The 15,044-nt window shown below is 39.8% G+C and overlaps 1 protein-coding gene across 4 annotated transcripts in view; it reads right to left on the bottom strand.

Moving 5' to 3' along the window:
- Window positions 1-15,044, bottom strand: part of ACO1 (aconitase 1) — a 45,009-nt gene that overhangs the window by 22,061 nt on the left and 7,904 nt on the right. For 3 of the 4 annotated variants that reach the window (XM_075136937.1, XM_075136940.1, XM_075136938.1), the window contains exons 2-8: window positions 11,966-12,086; window positions 10,043-10,211; window positions 6,858-6,995; window positions 4,499-4,568; window positions 4,207-4,390; window positions 1,357-1,496; window positions 168-339 (exon numbers count right to left, since the gene is read on the bottom strand). In XM_075136937.1, coding sequence (XP_074993038.1) covers window positions 168-339; window positions 1,357-1,496; window positions 4,207-4,390; window positions 4,499-4,568; window positions 6,858-6,995; window positions 10,043-10,211; window positions 11,966-12,062 — 970 coding nt within the window. In that variant the 5' untranslated portion in view covers window positions 12,063-12,086. Of the gene's footprint in view, window positions 1-167; window positions 340-1,356; window positions 1,497-4,206; window positions 4,391-4,498; window positions 4,569-6,857; window positions 6,996-10,042; window positions 10,212-11,965; window positions 12,087-13,093; window positions 13,113-15,044 lie in introns of those variants that run through there. The other variant, XM_075136939.1, reaches the window with a different exon arrangement.

The raw sequence follows: 15,044 nt of genomic DNA, 5'->3' as shown, positions 1-15,044 counted from the left end.
GACCCTAAAAGCAAGGATCCTGTTGCCTAAATAAGCAAGTACGGATAAAAAAAGCACTCAAGCTCAGAGGCTCCATCTGATTCAACCCCATTGCTGACTACACCATACAGACCTGGAGTCCTTGCTTTCAATTACACTTTTAACTCGTGGTCTCTTCTTACACTCACCAGTTTGTATCAGGTACCCAATGCTAATATCATCCACTGGGAAATAGGCAGCTGTTGCTCCGTACTCTGGACACATATTGGCAATGGTGGCTCGATCAGCAATTGACAGCTGGGCTACACCAGGACCAAAAAACTCCACGAATTTACCCACGACTCCAACTTGGCGAAGATGCTGTTATAAAAATACAGTGCCTGTGTCATTGCTAGGTGTCAAATGACCCTAGCATGTATGTTAAGAAATCCAGCTTTTGACTGCAGAGAAACCTTTTTTGAAGGTTTCTATAGCCATTTGAAACCAGGAAGCTTTGGTAAACTAAATCACGAAGATGAGAACACAGAGATGTAAAGTTTCAATAATAAGGTACAACTCAGGGATGTATTGCTTCTAAACTTGCTCTTCCTCTCATTTAAAATAGAATCTATCTTAGAACAACTGTATTTTTCTCAACACGACATTCTAAGGAGAGGAGAACAGTGTGGGGTCTTTAGCAAGCAAACCCAGGAAGATGGGGAAACAGGAAGAACCAACCGCACAAGTACATGAATCAAACTGTAAATGACTGAACACACAACATCTGGATGAACTCATAAAAACTCATTGGCTTTCCCCATTTAGAGGTTCTCTAGAGACAGCATCCCATGATGAACATGTGTACCACATTTCTGACCTCCAACAACATTAATGCTGACCCAGTAATACTTTTAATTCAGTCACAATCCATAGAGTGAATAAACATATTTTGAACATATGACATGAGAGCCAAACCAGATCAAAGAAATCAGACCGCAGCACTTACTGTCTGTTTTCAGGTTTTACATTGCCTTATTTTAAGTGGGAACTTCATAAAAGAAAGTCATCGTGTTTCTTTTGAGGTGGTAGAGAAACAAGACCTTTTTACAAGCACCGTTGTTCCAAAACAGGTCTGCACATGAGGATTTGAACAGGCCATGAGATATCAGCTCTCTTTCTATTTTATCTGGCTTCTGGGAAACAGATTTGCCTAGCAAATTTACAATTGTCCTTGGGCAGCTGATTCCAACCCACACAGAACGACAAAGCTTAAAAAAAGTCAAAAATGACTACATGGAGGCACACACAGGGTTCCTAAGCATGCAGTACAGCGGCTCTGTCCTACAGAACATGCAGAGCTTCCAGCAGTAACGGCAAAACAGCAGACATGTTCATTACCTTGGTAATGGTGAGCACAATGTCAGTGGATGTTACCAGTGGCTGAGGGTTTCCTAGCAGCTTATAGCCAACCACCTCAGGAAGCACCATGCTGATTGGCTGGCCCAGCATCACTGCTTCTGCTTCAATGCCACCGACACCTGTATGTAGGAGCATACAATCCAACTGTGCAAAGAGATAGTAACATCTCAAATATATACCCATGAAGTACAATTGACTGATGATTACTCAATTTAAGGTGTGAAAGGGGAGAGAAGGCAGACAGCCAAAGGACTTAGCCTTCTGCTAAGAGGCACTCCTCATCTTGCTTGAGTTTCTGCAAGGTTGGGCTTTTTAATTTCTTTCCGTTTCATATTTTCATCCTTCTTCCTCAGCCATTAGATAGGGTATTAGGTAAATCTAAGTAACTTACTCTGAGGACGCTTGGCTTTTACAATAACAGATGTGAAAGCTTTATTTAATGACTTAAATATGCAATGCATAAACAAAGAACGACTGACATGGCATTGAACATGGTATGCTGTGAGTGAAATACATGTAGACCATGACTATTGGTCACCAAACAAAGTTATTTTGAAGGAAGGAAAGATTATTAGAGTCAAGAGTATAGACTGTTCTAAAGAATACTAACAGAAAAGCTACTTGTTGAGACAGAAATATCTTCCTTACGTCTATTATGTTTCAACAGGGCTTGGGCCTGTACAGATGGGAGGGAACCTTTGTGTAAGCACACCTTCAGTATTAGAGGAATGCAATTCAAGTGACTGCTTCATTTTGCTAATTTATTAAGGTGAAGTATCAAGATGTCATAGTCATATGCAATCTAAAAAACCCATGATGTTTACTAGCAATTTGGCATTAGGCAGCAGTTTTTGCCTGTAGAAAGTCCCTCTCATGTTTATCTTCCACTTTCAAACATCCTTCTACCTTTTATTTAGCTTAATTAATACTGAGCTAGAATAAACTGCCTGCAATAGTTGCTTATGTATGTCAAACCACTACTCCTACCCTTTTTCCCCACTTAATCTAACAATGGTTCTGAAAAATAATTTCCAATTTATTTTATGCAAAATGATATACCTATGTTAGTTAAAAAGATAATTCTGTGACAGATCAAATCATGTGACTCCTTTCACCAGGTGTTGAATCATTTTTAAACAGTCAAGTTAGTCGACATGACTGACAGGCTACCACAGACAGCCATGAAGCAAGTTCAGCATTACCAGCCACTAGCAAGAAATGCTGGATCCAAGTGTGCGCTTTGAGCATGTATGGTATGGACTATGTCCAGCCATACTTTTCAAATTCCGGAGAAAAATGAGGCTAAGCTTACAGACACGCTCTTCCAAGCAGCTATCGGTGTTGCAACATCATCTAAATGATGGCTTCCATGTGTAAAGTGTAACCAAATATAGAATAAGAGAGACATCTCTTATCCCAAAGATGTCATGGTTTTAAATAAAGTGGACTTGTTTACATTTGTATTCCAAGCCAGCAGGAATTCTTTCACCCTTGATAGAAAGTCTTAATCGACCAATACTGCTACAGTAGTATAGGTGGGATAGAAAAACCACAATGTCCTACTTCTATCACATGTGGTACTCAGAATTTGACAAGCATCTTTGTGAACAACTAGCAAATGCTGTTTAAAAACACAATGTCTGCTGTATTTGTACAATATCTATTTCAATAGGGCTCCTAGCAGCATATCACAGGAAGATAAAAAGCTCAACTGAGGTTTTTGCTACCATGTATGGGATGATTGCAAATACTTTCGTTTTATACCTACTTATTTAGTCAATAATTCAAACACTGCGGTTTGCCACTACAAGCAAAAAAGGAATTATTTGTATTTATTTCTGTAACAAGTATTCTGCAGACTACTGGTATTAGAATGTACTTCATAGTGCTGTTTTTCACAACGGCCTCTCTGGCCATATTTAACTCAGATTCAACTTTCAGCATCTTCAATCTAGTCTAAGTACTTTTTGATAAAGCAACACTTTGAAAGTAGCTAAGTGACTACGGAACAAATGGATGTTCAGTGATGCTTCAACTCCCTTGCCTTCCCAAATGACTATGATACCTCCAGAAGTCTTATTCAACATTTTCCTTGCCTGCTTCCTTGTGATTTAAATGCAGAATAGAAAATACATAAAATAATAAAAAAAACCAAAACACAACAACACATGCACCAGAAATCATTTGGGGCTGTTATGAGAACAGGGAGCTTAGTTACAAAGTCTTAAATAACTTTAAGAGGCCTGATCAGGTTCCTTGAATTTGGGGTTTTAGTGCCATGTTTTAGATTTGTGACCAAACTGGTGTTGATAACACACCAATGTTTTAGCTGTTGCTGAGCTGTGCTTACACAGTGTCAAGGTTTTTTCTATTTCTCACTACACCCCTCAGCAAGTAAGCTGAGGTGAGCAAGACACTGGGAGGGGACACAGCCAAGGCAGCTAACAAAGAGATATTCCATGCCATGTAACATCATGCTCAGCATTAAAACTGAGAGGCGGGGTGGGGGGAAGTTTTCCAAAGTAGCCATTGCGCAGGGACTGGCTGGGCTTTGGCAGGCTGGTGGAAGACGGCGACTGATTGTCTTTGCATCACTTGCTTTCATTTCCTCCCCCACCCCCACCCCGGCCCTTCACTTATTAAACTGTCTTTGTCTCGACCCATGAGTTGTTTCTTGCATTTGCCCTTCTGATTTTCTTCCCCCATCCTGCTGGCAGGAGGAGTGCGTGAGCAACTGAGTGGGGGCTAACCTGCCAGCCAGGGTCAACTCACCAGAGTCTGAAACACAGCTTACCCAGCCAACAGACTATGATACGCTACTGCACGTACCCCAGCCAAGCACTCCCAAGCCATCTATCATGGTGGTGTGCGAGTCAGTGCCAACCACACTGTCTGGATAGTAGTAGCCATCCTGATCCATCACCACTCTTGCCAAGTACTCCAAGTTCACTTGGTGGATGATCCCAGAGCCTGGCGGAATAATTCTCATGTTTTTAAAAGCCTGAGAGCCCCACTGAAAGAGAAGGAATTGGAGTCAAAAATTTTCAGTGCATATGAACACTGGAAGAACTTTTGTTCATTGCACTTTTCTCCATGCAAATAGGATTAATTCTTTCAGTACCTTTAAGAATTCAAACCTTTCTTTGTTCCTTTCAAATTCCAGGTCCTGATTTTTTTGCAAGCTGTCTGATCTGCAAGTGAAAATAATCAGCTGTCAGAACTAAAACTATCCACCTGAAATTTACATCTGGTCAGATGTACCCAAAGGTCAAAAGAAAAGAAGAATTATTAGCTAATGGTAATCCTGATCAATCTCATCTTTTTAATCTCACTGCAGCTGTGAACTGTAGGCAACCAATGAAAAGGATTTAATAAATCTTAAGAGGTAATACCTAAAGTCTGATTCAAATGTGAGTGCTTATCTGCATATTATATATGTGGCAGGCCTAAAAATTGTGTCTTGGGAAACACTACACTACATGTTAAGAGTAATGTAAAGTTTCCAACATCTAAATCAGAAGCAATCAGCAAAGCAGTAAAGGGAACTGAAACGCAACTGCCCTGCAACTTCAGTTAAAAAAAGGTTATCACGATGATACAGCGTTGCCTGAAGCCCCTGTGTTTCAAAGCAGACAGGGCTAACACACTTTTCACTTGAATCAGCTGCCTAACTTAGGCCTGCAGACTTTGAAAGAACTGAAGCGTAGGGCTTGCCAGTGTTGTGTCCATATATACATAAGCCTAATAGAAATAACAGAAATAAAATAAGGCTGTGACAAAAAATAATTATTAGCAAAACATTATCTAAATGAAGTCCCAGGTACTACTGATAACATAAAATAAATGTTATTAATACAGAAAAAGAATCATAATAGTTGATTTTGTCCTATGGCAAAGATGAAATCATATCTTGTTCACAAAGAAATACACTGTTTCCCAAATATCTTAAAAAAATCACGTGATACAAATTAAAAAGGTTAGGTTTCTAGCTTAACAGATTAGTGCTAGAACACTTACTACTCCAGAGATCAGTCTTTAGATAATTATTTCTAATTTTCCATCTGTTTTTAAACTCCTTAGTGTTATGTTAAGATTAAGAATAGATACAGCATATCTAAGAAAAAAGTTAAAAGGGGTTGATTTTTTGACAGTTACATAACTCAAAATTTTTTGACCCTTTTTTCTCCCCTGTCAACTATGAAATGGCATCAGTGAGAATTTGTATCCTTACTAGTCTACAGTTAAAAAAAAAGGAGGGTAAAAGTTATATTTGAAAACAGGCAATATTCTTCTATGAAGCAGGCTTCACAATACATTTCTGCTCAGAAGTTCAGTATTTTTATTCTAAAGAAGCCTCTGAATATTGACACTGAAAAAGTGCTCTTTACGCTCTTTAATTTCCACCTTCTATGAATTTTCTTCTTTGCAATGCTATAACGTAAGTGGCCTGCTTCAAAACTATGCTCAAGTTGCGCCAAGGGAGGTTTAGATTGGACATTAGGAGAAATTTCTTTACTGAAAGAGTGGTCAGGCCTTGGAACAGGCTGCCCAGGGAAGTGGGGGAGTCACCATCCCTGGAAGTATTTAAAAGACGTGTAGATGAGGCGCTTAGGGACATGGTTTAGCGGGCATGGTAGTGTTGGACTGATGGTTGGACTCGATGATCTTAGAGGTCTTTTCCCACCTTAATGATTCTATGATTCTATCTCCTATAGAGGACAATAAATACACAGAGTATTTTAGCAGGCAAGGTAACTGCAGACCAAAAAACTTCAGGAGTTTGGAAGATGGAAGGAAACCACCAAGAAGCATGTAATTGCAGGATCTCTTTGGAAGAGCAGTTCAGCAGGCCCATGTTTAGATACTATGGGGGATACAAAGACCGCTATGCAGAGGTCTCGTATTTCATTGTGGGCCTAGTGAGTGCTCGTCTCTTTGTAGCATGCTGAGGATTGAATAGCATTATGTTTCTTTCCTGTACTTACAGGGGCCATATTAATCAGTGCCTTGTGCTCTTCTGCGTGGAGGCACTGAACTAGCAAACAGTTCCTCAGAGCTGGGCTAGGGCAGTTCAGGTCTACTCTTATATAAATAAGGAAGAAAGAAGACATTCTCGCTTGTCCTTTCCAAAGCCCTACGGGGTCAAAAGGCTGCATGTGGAAAAAAGCTATTTCTGAGCAACTAATAATAATGCAGTATTATTATGGAAAATTATGATCACCACAGGTCTGGCCCGAGCCTGTTTCTATTAACATTTAGCCCAGGCTTGTGCTGCTGAGAGATGCACCATAGAAAAAAACAAAATTCCCCCATCTAATTCACAGCAACTGATACAACAGTTTAACTTAAACACTTCTTAGAGTCTAGGATGTTATAGTCCAAATGCTAAGAATATCACCAACAGAACTACCTTTATTTTCAGTAACCGGATCCAGCTTCCTTACTACCATTAAGAAGAAAGAGTTATTTTGTATCCTTACCGCCTGTTAAAATCAACCTGGATAGAGTGATCTATCACTAGATCAGCAGGACAGATAGGATTGATTTTTTCAGGGTCCCCACCAAGTTTCTTCACCGCATCACGCATCGCAGCAAAGTCAACCACAGCAGGTACTCCACTAAAACAGAAGAGAAATAGGCAAGGTGAAACAGTTTGGAAAAGAAAAAACCAACAAAGCAAACACAACCGAGATCCTGAGATGCAGATACCTACTGTCCCATACAAAGCAAATGGCAGCCTTACCCTGAATCTTGGGATCATTACTCTATGGCAGAGACAGTACCTTTGGGAAGACAAAGTCAGAAGAGCAGAAGGAACAGAACTGTATCTATATCCTGAGCACTATAAGAATGAAAAGCTAAAACCAAAATTCATCAAGGAACAGAAGCAGTTTAACATGCTTGGCTGGGAATCTGGAAACTTAGTCCCAGTCAGCATCCCTTTGGGACCTTGAACTGGTATCTCTCCTTTTGCTCTGTTCCTCTCTCTCCTCCCCAATCTGTTTAGAAAAGGAGGGAAGAGGAAAATGATAATGTCTTTTTTTTGACTCTTTGCTATGTTTATTTAGCTGATTTTAATGCAAGGGTCATCTCTTCCAAGTTTTGCAAAGCACCGGAGAATCTTCTCCATTATTAGGGTTGTTTGGTACCTTCCACACTTGAAGTGAAACTGGCAGAGCAGGGCATCAGTTTTCTTAAATTACAAAAGACATGACCGCAAAACACCTTTGCAGAATAACTGTATTTTCAGAAGTGAATTTAACTGCCTTGGCAGATCACTGGACAAACATGAAAGGCAGAAATAAGGTGTATCATTCATCTTTACCAACAAATTCTTGTACTTACCACTGACAAAAGACCTTGTATCACAAATAACATTCAAACAGCGTGTTTTCAGGCTACGGGCCAACATTCACGTTTCTGCTTTCTCACATATCTTGTGACAATCCTGCAAGCCCTTGAACTCCAAGTGACTCAGAAAAAAGTTAACAGGCCTTCTTCTCTATGTTTGTATGTCTCATTCATCCAAAACGATTTTTAAATCCCTAAATTAAGCCTTCCTTCCCAAGTAAGGTAGGTAAACTATACAGAGGGTCAAAGTAATGCATGTGAGTCTTTTGTCCATCCTCCACTTTCAACCCAAGTTTAGTCATAAGCCAACAAGGAGTACTAACCAGAAGTTCTGGCGCTTCAACACCTGTCTTACCTAATAGATCACAGATGTTTCCATATTTATTTTAATATGGAAAATTTATTTAATATTTAAATTATATTAAATATAATTTATTTAAATATTATTTATTTATTTTAAGCTGGTGCTTCTCAGCACATACATTCTCAGCTTCTCCAGAGTATGTACTACTACCATGACATTTTTCAATCAGTTTGGGAAACCCTCTTGCATAGCAGCCTATCTGATTTTGCTGGCTGCTGAGACAAAAAGAGGGGTCTGTGATGTGCTCGTAAGGATTTGGCATCATTAAGTAATCCACTGAGAACACTATGTTTCTGCAAGAGCAGCCCAAAGCAGTGAGAGTTTATGTTTTCAACTCTGACTATAAGGAAGCTATTACGATTTTAAAATATAACAGAAACACTGCAAGAAGAAGAAAAAAGGCTTTGTAATTCGCACAGAATTTTACCTTGAAAATCTTGAGTGTTTACAAAAACAAAGAGAAAAAAAGGGTCCACATTATCTAACCTTGACATGATTAACTGACGTTGTTCAGCAGTTTAAAGCAGAGTGTTGTCCCAGGATATGCATAATGCAAAGAAAACAGAAAATGCTATGTTATACTACCTAGATGGATTTGGGGGAGGGCAGGAGTGGGAGGAAGGGAGTGCAAGGGTTATTTTGCCAGCTTACAAATGTTATACAATTGAAAAGGAACAGACACAACATCCACCTTCAGTCTTAGAAGAACTCAGGATAATTACAGAATGATCAGATCTAGGAAATTCAATAATTCTAATCCAGGACAAGTGAATGTACTTGTTGTATGGCTTCTGGAAAGTTGCCAAAGCTGCCTTTTCCAAAAGATCCCACTCAGGACCCTGTTCAAGAGCCTGTTTTTCATGAATGCAGCACTCTGCAGACTTAAAGGCAAATTTTTAAAACTCAGCAGGAGAGTAGGGGGCAAGAAAGAAGTGCAGTAACAAAGGGAACAACGTTTGCTTGAAAGTTTGGCTTCCTCTGTGCTCCAGCTTTTTAAAATGTTAACAACAGCCAGCAGGTAAAAGGTAGTTAGGAAACCAGCACTTTTTTCAATTGAGACTTGGACAATTTTTCCTAATGTCTTTAGGAGTTGAGCTGTAGTGAGTGTCTAACACCTGGCCAAACTTCAGGATAATGCAGAACAGAAGGTATGACAACTAAGACACTTTACTGTCCTGAAAAATAATATCAACTGACAGCTTAGCAGCATGGGGCTTACCACGGATGAACTAAACCCTCTTACAAAGGCAGAGGACAAAGGTACAAAGGACAGTGGACTTGCAAGTCAAATGCTGTATTAAAAACAGTTAGAAGCTACTGTTCCACCTGAAAATTGACTTTCTACATGTACCAGGGACTACTACATGCTGACACATGGGGACTAACCACACTGCAATAACAAGGCCCAGTTTTCAGAGTTCATTAGGTAGGAATCTCAATTCGCATTTCTGGGAAAAAGTACTGAAAAATAATTTTTTCAATAGCAGAAGTCTTTAAAAATATATTTGGAATAGTATTGACTCAGAAGAGAAAATAATGATGTGGGTTATAAACAAGAACTGAAAAGGGTAGAAAATTGAAAGCAAGAGCCCCTGGGGAGGGGTAAGGGGTTGAGGGGAAGGGAGACACCACCACACACCCCCCAAACAACAACAACAAAACCTCTAAACTCTGAATTCCCTCATTTGGATGCAATTTATCCATCCTATTTTCTTTCCCTCTGTTTTGAAGATTTTCATAAAGATATTTGTTTCTCCATCCCAGACGCACTTCATTTAATGCTTTTATCATGAGTATTTGCCTCTCCGAGTGTTGTTTCCTGACATCTAGGAAAGCTGAAAAAGGTCTTTCCAAACATTTCATTGCTATTCTTTCCCTCAGCAAAATCCTCCACCCCAAGGTGCACTTTCAAGACCCCATCTTCCTAGCTTTGGAGAGCATCAGACTCACGTGAAGTCTTGCAGAATAACTCTTGCAGGCTTAAACGGCACTTCAACATTCTTGTGTTGCATCACTTTCCAGTTGAGAATATTCTCAACATCTCCCTTCTTCACTAGGAATTCATCACAGTTACGGATCGCTGCTTCCAAGAGGACTCGAATAGAAAACGGCAGGCGTGCTGCATGGGTAAGAGACAAGAAACAAATTCAGTTTTTACCTTAGGGCATATGTCAGCAAGTGCAGAGTTCCACGCCTGGGGCAGGCGGGTCCTCGAGTGCTGTCCCTGTATTCTCACAAGGCTTCATCCCAAATTATCAGACACTTTTTTCTAGCCTCCAGCTTTGTCAGGAGATCAGTATTAATTGACCTGTTCCACTTGAGCAGATTTATTATCTCAGTCCCTGTGAGACAGTAGACATCTTTGCTGAAAGGACTCTTTTCCACAGGTCTTCCATCCTCCGCAGCAATACTACTCTGAAAACATGCTGTGCTCACCTTGTTTCTCTGCAGTTTCCTCTCACTCTTGCCACTGAACACAGTCATATAAATGCACTAGAAAAACATAATTTTCTACCTGACATGTTGGAAAGCATAGCTTTAGTGGTCCATGCAGTCACTTCTTCTCCAGAGATGGAAAATGAAACTGAACGGCAGTAAGACTGTGCATCTGCTAATCTTCTTTTACTTCAAGATAGAAATACTTACAGAAGATGACACAAAATATTGTTAGAGCAGTCCTGACAGCTTTACTACAAGCAATGGGTGTGAAGAAAAAAACTAAAAGTTTCTCTGTCCTTTCTCACCTGGTCCACTGTAATAATAGCTGTTTGATTTCCTCTCAGAATATTTACACATTCAAAAATCTCTTGACAAGCTTGTCCCAGCTTTCTGCACAGGGCCCCCAAGACACAAAAGTCACTTAATCACAGTGAGACCTCATTACTGCTACCATTAAAAAAACCCAACTATTATTCAGGACACAGTCATTCAGAATAATTTGGGGTTTTTTGGTTCTTTGTTGTTGTTTTGTTGTTGTTGGTTTGGGTTTTTTTTAATTTTCTCCCCACTCTCTCCCCCTCCACCCTGTTCTTCTGTTGCTAAGTTATTCCCTTTTTCTGCTGGATAGTGAGAATTGCATCCTTTTTTCTTTAAAGAATCAGGAGGTCATCACTCTTGGAATGCTGGAATGGATCAAGTGGTAATACCATACATGTATTTGTCCATTTCTTAAGATTCATCTCTGCTTTTCACACACCAAGTTCGACATTAATTGATTTCTCATTTACACACTATCTGAGCCTGCAATGGATATGCGTTGCTGACATTCAGAGAAAATGTTCCTCTTCTACCTTCCTGTATCCTCTGTAATCACCTGTTTCCTTTTTGAAAGAGGAAAAATACCCAACATAGACAGTTCTAAGCTATAGATACTGGCTTTCTAAGTCAGTGGCACAGATTGTAAGATTTTTACCAGTGCCACATGGAAGATGCCTAAGTACATTCAGGAAGTGTCAGAGGAACTAAAGAAAAAGCCTTCTCAGAAAGGATTTTTTAGCCACTACTCTTTATAAACCTGAACAATCTTTCTGAATGATTCAGTCATATCAGTGTTAGGTCCTTTCCAGCCTTTCACAGTAGCATAGCAGTATATGAGAAAACTTGTGCTCTTAGTTTTGCCTAGTCCTCCTCATCCACTCAAGAAAAACAAAACTGATGTGTGCACAGCACATTCAGAAAATAATACTGTGATCTTGCCAGTATTTCTGTAGTTCTAAATTTCCAGAATTAAATTTTGCTAAAATTTTGTTTTCAAGTACCATCTTTTGAATTCCCAGTTTTATCCAGAGACCAAGTATCATTCAATGTTGCAATGTCTTTTCAGGTTCTGTTCATCAATGTTAACGAAATGCTTTTCTTATGTTGTCAACATACCGTATCTCACATCTTCCAATTTGCCCAGATTAAAGAACTTCTTCAGAGGCTGTTTAGCATCCAGCGGCTCCACAATCCGTACAAAAGGGTTGCTCATGGTTATTCAAGATCTTTAGTGTCCCTAAAACACACACACAAAAGAAATCAAAGCCATTTTCATGACATCTGTCACCAATACAAAGTACATGTCCCACAATCCCACAATGTATCTGTCATACTTACATATGTATGTATGTATGTATGTATATTATACATACATACAAGGCCTGTTACCAGACAAAAAGGTACTGCACAACCTGTATTAATCATGCACTTTCCTCTACAAATCTACTTGTAACATGTCCTCAGAGATAAAAAGGTCTGCAGGAAGATAAGAGCATTGTGAAAAATAGGGATACACCACATGGTTTACAAAGGAAGTTCAGTGTCTGCACTATTCTCTTCTTTACGCTGCTTCTAGACAGCCCTTTGTGCTTCTGTGATCCACAAACCACCACGACAATGTGGTTCCATTTCTTAAGCGGCATTGGTTTAAAGCTAAACAGACAGGCATTCAAAATTAAAAACAATTCAACTAAAACAGAAAACACGATAGTTTTACTTGAGCCAGAAAGTGTTACAGACTAAAATTACAAACCCTGACTATCAGAGACACAAGGAACCTTCCTGATTTCAGAAAGATTCATTAGGGTCACCACCAAAAAAAAAATATTAAAGTAGACTCTATTGTAAACATCATTTTAGTTTGAGATCTTTTCTTTTTTGTGGCTATCCTAATGGTTAACTGGATAGAGCACTCCACTGGGACCTAGGACTTTTAGGGTTCACTTATACAAGTTAAAGTACCCTGAGATATTCCCAGTATCAAGGCCAACCAGCACAGAGGGGCCTAAATCCACTCTAGAAACATCTCTCAATCTCCAGAAAAGATTAACTGCATGTAAACTGCCTAAGCAACAGTTCCTAGGACACTCTTAAAACCTGAAGTCTGCCAAGGGCTCTTTTGCAAGCATTGGCTTAGGCCAACTCATGCCAAGGAGCAAGCTAACAACTTAACAGTAAGGACAATTCTCTTCCTGGCAACACTCCCAGTAACGATTAAAATTTTTTTAGAAGAGAGATAATCACAGGTCTGATTTCCAGATGTGGTGTTGTTTTCCCAGAGCACTGTTCCCGTCTTCATTCAAGTAACATTATCTTCCCTTGCCCCAGTTTTTCAAACAAAAAAAAAAAAAAACCCACGGTATGAGACGCACATCCTTTTACAGGCCTTGAAGACTGTTTGGAGCAAAGGGATGCACAAAGTCCAGTATTTGTTAAAAACAGTTAATGCAAGGCCAAAGAGTGAATTAATTTATCTCACCTGTCGGTCTCATTGACTGTTCAGGGAATACTATTATGTGGAATACATTTACAGGGGATTTTTAAAGTATTCCAGCACAAAACACATTTCATGTATTTTGAAGACAACAACCAAGTTAGAGGTTAGATTGAGATAGAGAGATAGCAGAAATGGTGACAAAAGAAGGTCCGGGGTGTAAAGCAGCAAGATACTGTAAAAGAAAAAAAAATTTCCAGAATTCTGTCAAACAAAACAATGGAAATGTTTTGTAAAGCTGAATGCCCAGGGAAAGCAGTAAAGTAGGCAAATGAACAGATTGCAAACACCACCACTCCCCAAACGTATCACCTCTCACATTCCCATCTACAAGTTATTTCCTGAGATTCCTCTTCCCAGCTTTGCAGATACCCATCCCGCACACAAGCCCATCAAGTTTTACGTGTCACCTTCTTTAAACAGCATGAACTACTCAAATATTCCTCTTCTCAGCAAACTCTATGCTTCTACAATTGAGCATGACCAAAATACTGCTTCCTTCCTCTCCTTGCCAGCTATGCTCCCGATGAGCTTTATTTTCTGCCTTCCAAGCTGAGAACTTTATTTTATGCATATCACTTCTCATGGGAAAGTCTAAGGGTAGCTGAAGACAGAAAACGCCAGGGTATCCCCTGACAGATAAAGCAGATCATTACCTTGATATGACCATAACGAATCCACTGTACTCAGTTCACATATTCTTACCTAAGTATAAATTGCAGCTGTAACATTTCCCACCCAAGTCAATGTCTTGGCAAACCATAGCAGCAATTCAAGATGCTATGACACATTATCTACTTGTTACTATTTCTTTGCCAGACATCACCCTCTTTCCTGAACACAGCTTTTTTAGTTCACAGTATGAGACATTTCAGTACAAACCTGCTCTCATCAGTGAGTTACACAAATATGCCAAACCACGGGATGACCAAGGCCTAAACACATGTTCTCTTCACCCACCTGGTCACACTGATACAAACAACTCTGGTACAACCTTGTAAGCCATTTAGAAATGCCCACAAAGAGGTAAAGTACTAGGAAAAATACCAGCTTGCAGCATTGCTGTACCAAATTTCACAGAGCTGGAGAAGCCTCAGTCATACCAACTACTATTTCCAGACAGTAAATTATAAACCAAAGGGCCACAGCACAGAACTCAAGCTAGTGATCCACCAAAAAACATGCAAGGGAGCAATACTCTGCAGATTGAGTACACCAACATTTTTTAAGTAATCACTGCGATAGATACAGATTAACTTGTGATTGCAGCACAGAGTATTTATTCATGTTTTGCAGGCATTGAAATGTAAATATGCGAACAGGCTAGCACGCAGAGGAGCTGACATCTGTCTGCCTGGGATTGGCGCAGTGCGCAGGATCACATGCATTGACCATGACCAGTGCCACATGACGACGGTAACAGCTGATCACATGTACCAAAGAAAGCACTTGATCTTCTGCCTAACAACCTCAAAACTGTTTGCGTGGAGGTCACATCCAAAATGGGATTCCACACAGTGACCCTTAGGAAGACAAGTACAGATTAAGAGGTTTCTAATGGTAACAACCACCAGCCACCCACACAAATGGTGCTCATCAACAGCAGCAACTCTAGCCCAAGCTATTCCCCCTCTCCTATTATCCAGACACATGTTCTTTAGTGTTTGTGCAATTCTGGACACAGCCCTAGGACTCCAGGTC

This window comes from Calonectris borealis, chromosome Z (genome assembly GCF_964195595.1).
Source record: "Calonectris borealis chromosome Z, bCalBor7.hap1.2, whole genome shotgun sequence".
NCBI lineage: Eukaryota > Metazoa > Chordata > Aves > Procellariiformes > Procellariidae > Calonectris > Calonectris borealis.
The sequence above is the reverse complement of the archived record's forward strand: the minus strand, read 5'-3'. Positions and strand labels throughout refer to the sequence as shown.